This window comes from Endocarpon pusillum, assembly GCF_000464535.1.
Source record: "Endocarpon pusillum Z07020 unplaced genomic scaffold C720841, whole genome shotgun sequence".
NCBI classification, from domain to species: Eukaryota; Fungi; Ascomycota; class Eurotiomycetes; order Verrucariales; family Verrucariaceae; genus Endocarpon; species Endocarpon pusillum.
Genome location: NW_006913581.1, coordinates 7,677 through 14,692, shown reverse-complemented (window position 1 = coordinate 14,692; position 7,016 = coordinate 7,677). Strand labels below are relative to the sequence as shown.

The following is a 7,016-nucleotide window of genomic DNA, read 5'->3' as shown; positions in this document are numbered from 1 at the left end:
CCTGCAAGCTGTCCCAGATACTGTCCCTACGAAATCCCATCTTGATCTCTTTGGGCACGTTATACGGATCGCTAAACTCCAGCTTCTCCTCCTCCTCCCTCCGCAAATCATCCTTGGCATCAGCATCCTCGCTATTGAGGTCAATACTCATCTGTTGCTGGATCCGGGCCAAATCCATCATTTGCTCCATTCCAAGCGTCAGGTCGTTGCGCAGCGCTTCGTTCTCGGCTTCCAGCACGGCGAAGCGGAGGCGTTCTTCCACGACGCTGTCGAGTCCGAGTTTCATCCGGTCGAGTTGCGCTTCCAGCTTGGTTACCTTTTTGCGCTCTTCGCTGAGATTGTTGATGAGGGTGTTATTCAGGCAGCGCAGATCGGTCGCTTCGCGTCTCGCGGCGGCGTACCTTTGAATGAGGTCGGTGTTGCGCGCGGATTCGTCGTCGATTTCTTCCTGCATCAGAGAGAACTGCGACATGTTATCGCTGAGGGCGCCTTCGAGGTCTCGGAGCTGCGGAGTGGTCCGGGCGGTGCGGCGATGTAGCTGCATGTTTTCGTGTTGGAGGTGGGCCACGGTGTCAGTGGCTTCTTCGAGGAGGGCTTCGTTGTTCTGGACTTGGGATTCTTTCTTCTTGATGGCGGATTCCTTCTTCTTAAGTAAGCGCTTGAGTTCGGCATTTTCAACGTACATCCTCGCCCATGAGTTCTCGAGCTGGGCGGCCGTTTGAGGGAGTCCCGGACGCGGTTTGCTCTCTTTCTTGGAGCGGACTCTCTGGACTGCTTGCTTGAGTTTGAGAGACGTGGATCCACGGGTTCGAGATTCTACGACGGACTTGGGCCGGGGTAGCAAGCCTTGAGGAGACATCTCTTCAGACTGCTGCTTATTCTGCTGTGATAGCACATCAGACAGTGAAAGACTTCTTTTGGACCGCAGCCGCGGCTTCTTGGAAGGTGGCTGGGGGGGTTCCTCACGCTGTTGATGGAGTCGTGGAGGATTTTGACGTTCCGCCTGCTCGGACCTGGAGATTGCGGATTGAGCATACTCATGAATGTCGGGATCCAGAAAATCTCTCGAAGGCCGCTGTCGAAGCATTTGCGGCAGAGAGGGTCGAGTAAACTCAGGAACCGGAAAATTTGTGTCCGAAGACAATTCATGACCCTGGTCACCCGCTCGCTGAAGCTGCTGCTGTTGCTGCTGAGGTGGTGGCTCTTGGGCCAGTTGTGAAAACAAGAGTGGTGGAGTATAGTCACAGAAGGGAAGATCTCCCTGTTCAGCCATCGAATCGTCCATGAAGTCTGACGGTGTTATTGTCGTCGTCCAGGGAACTGGGGTACACGAGTGTTTGAAGATTGGGGAATAAGATGAAGCAGAACACCGCGCCGGGATAAGAAGTACGGAAATATGTGTTCATTGTCTCGTTGGATCGAGAGCAGCAGATAGTACCGGATGCGGCAAGCCCGCATTAGGAAAAAGTATTGAACAATCCCATTGTTCGGACTGATGACTGCCCAAGACGGCAAAACATCGAAATATACCTACGGAATTCGAGAGATTTGGCGGCAAATTTCATGCAGACGCTTTATGTGACCCTGAATGGTGAAGCACTACTCCGTAATTGCTCCGATAAAAGGAGGAGCAGCGGCAAGATGGAGAAAACATGCCAACGAGGTAAATGCGCCACAACTGATATACTACGTAGTACAGAGTACTGGCCGATGGAACAGAAGATCTTCTCGACCGAAGAATTGACCAAATCGGCAGACCAAGTCGGCAGACCAGCCCCAGCAGGGACATTGTCGAACAGTGTAGTAACCATTGCAGAAGCCTACGTGCTTTGCCTCATTTCAATAGCAATAGATGAAAAGTGCAGCTGGGACAGGCCCATGTCGCTGGCCCAGCTCACCGTGCCCTTGGAATTATTCGTCCCAGCTGGCCGTACATATAAAAGCTTGTAAGCTACAGGTGACACATGCTGGATGGAAATGATGTAGGGGGAGAGGATAGAGAATGCAAGAAAGAAGAAAGAAGAGAGAAGAAAAAGAAAGGAAGCTGGACACGTCGGATTTTCTATTCTGCCGATTGCCAATATTGACAGCTGGCAGCTGCATGGAGCCGGTGTGCCGACGCTAAACTTTTTGCGTCATTCTGTAACGCCAGCTCCGCCACAATTAGCGTCCGGCGTCCAGCGTCCAGCGTCCAGCGTCAACCAACAGGCAACATCACCCTCACCCTCAGCATCACCCTCACCCTCCCCTTCAACTTCACGCCCAAGTACCACCAACCCCAACCCCATTGCCACCTGCAACTACTACTATTTCCCTCTCTATCATATCGATACATAATACACGATGTTTTCAATGTCCTTACTCGCTGCGGGCGCCCTCGCCCTGCAGACGTCTGCCTTCCTCGTTCCCTTAGAAGTATCTCGAGACGCTGGAATTGCTCAGATGGACCAAGAGATGAAACACCAAGTCGTCGAGCTAGACTGCCCACAGTGCCCCTTCGCCGGTTCTGATGGCGATGGCTCAGTGTGGATTCAAGGTGATGATTCGGTCAAGATTGTATGATCAGACACTGTTTCTGGTTTGGGCTCAACTCGACTGACTCCTCTTGTAGCACCTCGAACTCGACATTACCGATGATGATCAATTCCTCCAGATCAATGGACAACCAGTCTATCCCCCTCCTCGAACCCTCGTCCCAGTGGCCTTGAAGGCACCTGAAATCCGCACCTCTGATCAATCTCAATCTCAACCTCTCCGCCTCGGCTATGCTCTGGAAGTTCTCCCCGCCATGACCGAAGTCAGCGATGTTGCTCTCACACCCATCCAGCTCACAGTACTTGACCTTGAAGGTGTTTCGGTCAATGTCGAAACCGTCAAGATCGACCTGATGCAATCCTGGGGACACATGCACATTGCCAGGGTGACCCGTCTCCCCTATGCCGAGTCACCAGGCGCCAATGTATGCACCACCTCCATCTGCCGTCTTCGAGCCATCATAGCCAGCCGTCTTCGAAAGATGGTTCAGTCCGCAAAAGCCCACGCCGGCCAAGCCAAGACCTGGATCAAGAACACCTGCTCCGGCTGGAAACACCCCAAGGCAGATGCTGAGCACAAAGACCACGTGAATGCCGAGCACATCGAAAACATGAATGCCGAGCCCAAAGATTGCATGAAACCACACCGTCGTCTGCATCACGGACATCACGGACATGGCCGCTTCCGCCATTTCGTCGAGCAGACGGTCCACTTCTTCGTTCTACCCGCCATCTTCGGCGTCATTGGTGGCCTTCTCGCATGTGCCCTTGGCATGCTGGTTGGCCAAGCTCTGGCATCTTTGTTGAACCGTCGTTCAAGACGCGATCATGTCTCCCAGATCAGCGAAACTGTAGTTGAGGCCGATGAAAAAGATGCGTTGATGGAGAGTGGAGAGATGCCTCCCCAGTATGAGCATGTCGATATTGTCGTGGTTGAGCAGAAGTAAAGGATACAGCTCAGACGGACTACTGGTGTTGCGGCGGTGGGGACGCTTATATGGGCACTGGCGTTGTACTCGTAACTCTCATTTGGCTCGAGCCTGGATTGCTGTGTATATGACCTTGCTAATGACCATGATGGCTTTGGCATTTGTTTGATCATATGCATGTACGCATGTGCAGATCCACGGAGTAAAAGCCATCTCCAACACAACCAGCACTCCCGCAGACCGAATACCGTATACCGTTTCTTAAAACATTAACAAAACCACAGTGCACTGTGCATCCTTTCATCACAACTTCGCCTTCTCCTTCTTCAACCCCTTGACCCCTTCGACCCTTGCCCCACCCAACAAAAAGTCCGGATACTCCATGCCCCTCCCTCCAGCCCCTACACTACTCGTCCTCCACGCCCCCCCCCGTCCACCACCACCACCGACCCATTCACAAAGTTGGCTGCATCACTAAACAACCAGACCGTGGCATCGGCCACCTCCTTGACCGTCCCCCACGGCCGGGATCCGCTTCCTGCTCGCCTGGGCATCCTCGCCGCGGCTCAGCCGCTCCATGCCCTCCGTGGCCGCGATGGGACCCGGGGCGATGACGTTGGACGTCAGGCCGCGGGGACCGTACTCGATCGCCACGTTGGCCGAGAGCGCGTCGACGCCCGCCTTGGCGACCGCGACGTGCGTCTGCAGGGGCGCGCCGGTGTAGTGGATGGTGGCGGAGACGAAGATGAGGCGGCCGCCGGAGGTGGAGGTGGAGGCGGATTTTACGAGGTGGGGCAGCACGGCTTTGGCGGTGTTATAGGAGCCGAGCACGTCGATGTCGATGACGGATTTGAAGGCGTTGGCGGAGAGATGGGAGAGTGGGGACAGGAAATTGCCTGCTGCGCCGGCGCTGGGGGGAGGGAGAGGAATGGTTAGGATTTTTGAGTGTTATGTTGACGTGGATTATTGAGGGATGGGTTTTCTTACATGCAGAAATCTATGCCTCCTAGCTCCTTCACGCAGCTCTCCACCGCTTGGTTCAGACTCTCTGGATTTCGGACATCGACTGAGCCGATTCCAAGTACTTTGGAGCCTTCCCGAGCAGTCATCAGGGATCTGGCCATGGATTCGGTCTTCTCAACATTCCGGCCCACGATGCAAGCGTTGGCTCCGAGATGGACCATTGCTCGAACCTGAGCACTGCAGATGGTGCCGTTACCGCCTGTGCAGAAGACGACCTTGTTGTCTGTAGAGGTTAGCAAATTTTCCAGGTGCTTCGAAGTGGTCAGGCTCACTGAAGATGCCCTCCCTCCAGACCTCGCTGAGGTAGTCTGACCTTTTCATCGCCATGGAGGTGTAGCGACGTTGTGCCCACGGAGTTGCTTGACGGTTGACTTGCCCGGTAATTCGATCCAGAACCTCTGCGGATGATGCACCCACAAGAAACGGATTGGTCCTGCTATGTACTCCCGAAGCTCCAGTGGAGATCCAATGGCGATGCACCGTGCTCGGAAAACAATTAAAGGAACACTTGAGAAGTGATGCAAGGGAAGAGTAGAACAACGATGAGAGGGAAGTGGCATGTATAATCAAAAAGATGTTTCAACGAGCTGAAATGGGCATGATCCTATCACTGGATCGAAGCGCAGTGTCAACTCCTCCCGGCAACGGATCGAGGCAGGGCGGGCAAGCCGAGGCACGGATCCGGATCATGGATGCATGCGAGAGAGAGACGGCGGTGGAAAGGACAGTTGCTCCGAATAGACTGTTTGGCTTGGGAATTTCATCAAGTGTATGAAGTGAGTGTACGAAGTATGATGCACGAATCTAGTAGCTGGCTTTGACATAGTAGTATGCCTGGGTATGGAATGAGATTGCCAGACTTGATGGTATTCTCCTACATGCTTACTTATACTTGCACCCGTGAAGTCATTTGGGGACTGTTAGCGCCGCCTAAGTACGGAGTAGAGTGAGTACTAACTTAGTTAGGAGCGACCTTGCTTTCATCGTGAAGCTTCCATTACTTACCTTACCACCTACTACCCTATCACACCACCCTGTGCGCAAAGAACACATTCCTAGCACCCAGCTCTTGAGAGCGCATATTGATCTTGACATCGACATCTCCTCATCTCCCGCTCCCGCACCCGTCAAAATGGTGTGCCCGATCAGCGTCACCAAGTTCGTCGGGACCATATCCCTCGGTCTCCTCACCGTAAGTAGCAGCAGCAACCATCATTCTAATACTGCGTCTAAAGAAACATGCCACCCGATTTCCCAACCACAACGCTTGTCACCCTACTGACGTGCCAGCCCCAGGGCATCTCGTACAACATCTCCGCCATCACGCTCCCGTCTCTCGCGCTCCTCCCGACACCGCCTCGTCCGCCTCGCGCACCCTCGCCCAGATCCAGACCGCCACCACCCGCCACGTCCTCACTTTCGCATCCGTCTCCTCCCTCTCGCTCATCACGTGCTACAGCCTCGCTTCGGCCCGGGGTAAGCATCCATACCTGCTCTGGACCGCGTTGATGGCCTTCCTGGCCGGCCAGGGGCTGGAGTATTATTACAACGGATTGGACCGGTTTCCGACGCTGAGGAAGAGCGCTTCTTCCGATCGGGGTGCGAGATCGTATGTCATGGTGGGAGATGAGGATGAGGCGAGCGTCAATGGTGAGAAGGTGGAGATGGAGATGAGCAGGGAGAGGAGGGTGCAGGCGGTGAGGGCGTTGGTTAGCGGGCTCGGGTTCGCCATGGGCGTGGTGGGTATCTGGGGAGATGGCTCCTAGCAGAACTATGTGCGGCCGGTGGCAGGGGTTTCGGGCGGTCTGATGGAGAAGAGGGAGAAGAATATATGGCGAAGAGAGAGAGAGAGAGAGAGAGGTGGTGTCACAGATGGGGACCGTCAAGCTCGACCTCTTTCGGCTTATCTGATTTGCACTGGATCGGAGCGGGTTATCAGGAGGAAGATCTAGTGAAGAGGATATCTATACCACCCAGTAAATACGAAATTGATGTCCACTCCCGCCCCTGGTCGTCTATGCGCAAAGAGTTTCGCCTCTTCGGCAAGGAGTCCTCACAGTAAACCCGGTTCAGATGCTGCATCGTCCAAACGTCACAGGAGCCTGCCGACGTGTTACTCGCCCAGGCACCTGAGAGCGACCAGTTCACAACAGGTACAGGTACAGGTACAGGTACAGGTACAGGTACAGGTACAGGTACAGGTACAGGTACATGCACAAGCACGTTGGCATGAGAGAGAACACCAAAACATGCATATTCCATCGACATCTACTCAACCCTGACCCCTAATCTATTGACCAAGCCCTTCTGATCCTTGCCACCCCCGGCATGCCACGCGTCAACAATCAAGCCACAGAGCTCGTCCGCCTCGCCATCCGTCAGGGGCAGATGATGGCCGCCCTCGAAATCCATGACCAAGGTATCCGCACCGTCACACACATCCGCCAGCTCCTTGGAGCCCTGCCTCACGTGATCACTCCTGCCCCAGGCATGCACCGTCGGCACCTGTCCCATGACCGGATAATCGAGC

The 7,016-nt window shown here is 54.5% G+C and overlaps 5 protein-coding genes across 5 annotated transcripts; 2 read left to right on the top strand and 3 right to left on the bottom strand.

Annotated features, from left to right (window-relative positions):
• Positions 1 to 177: 177 nt before the first annotated feature.
• EPUS_08252 (uncharacterized protein) lies at positions 178 to 1,285 on the bottom strand (the record flags this gene model as incomplete). Its single annotated transcript, XM_007788464.1, has 2 exons — positions 178 to 184; positions 402 to 1,285. The coding sequence occupies 2 exons, from the start codon at positions 1,283 to 1,285 to the stop codon at positions 178 to 180; spliced, it is 891 nt and encodes a 296-aa protein (XP_007786654.1).
• A 1,058-nt stretch (positions 1,286 to 2,343) lies between these two features.
• Positions 2,344 to 3,481, top strand: EPUS_08251 (uncharacterized protein; the record flags this gene model as incomplete). The annotated part of the gene is made up of 2 exons (XM_007788463.1): positions 2,344 to 2,556; positions 2,612 to 3,481. 2 exons carry the CDS (start codon positions 2,344 to 2,346, stop codon positions 3,479 to 3,481), a joined length of 1,083 nt encoding a protein of 360 aa, XP_007786653.1.
• Positions 3,482 to 3,937: 456 nt separating this feature from the next.
• On the bottom strand, positions 3,938 to 4,813 carry EPUS_08250 (uncharacterized protein; the record flags this gene model as incomplete). The annotated part of the gene is made up of 3 exons (XM_007788462.1): positions 3,938 to 4,373; positions 4,451 to 4,709; positions 4,759 to 4,813. The coding sequence occupies 3 exons, from the start codon at positions 4,811 to 4,813 to the stop codon at positions 3,938 to 3,940; spliced, it is 750 nt and encodes a 249-aa protein (XP_007786652.1).
• A 503-nt stretch (positions 4,814 to 5,316) lies between these two features.
• EPUS_08249 (uncharacterized protein) lies at positions 5,317 to 6,252 on the top strand (the record flags this gene model as incomplete). Its single annotated transcript, XM_007788461.1, has 3 exons — positions 5,317 to 5,324; positions 5,453 to 5,678; positions 5,722 to 6,252. 3 exons carry the CDS (start codon positions 5,317 to 5,319, stop codon positions 6,250 to 6,252), a joined length of 765 nt encoding a protein of 254 aa, XP_007786651.1.
• Positions 6,253 to 6,754: 502 nt separating this feature from the next.
• On the bottom strand, positions 6,755 to 7,000 carry EPUS_08248 (uncharacterized protein; the record flags this gene model as incomplete). The annotated part of the gene is made up of 1 exon (XM_007788460.1): positions 6,755 to 7,000. One exon carries the CDS (start codon positions 6,998 to 7,000, stop codon positions 6,755 to 6,757), a length of 246 nt encoding a protein of 81 aa, XP_007786650.1.
• Between the last annotated feature and the right edge of the window lie 16 nt (positions 7,001 to 7,016).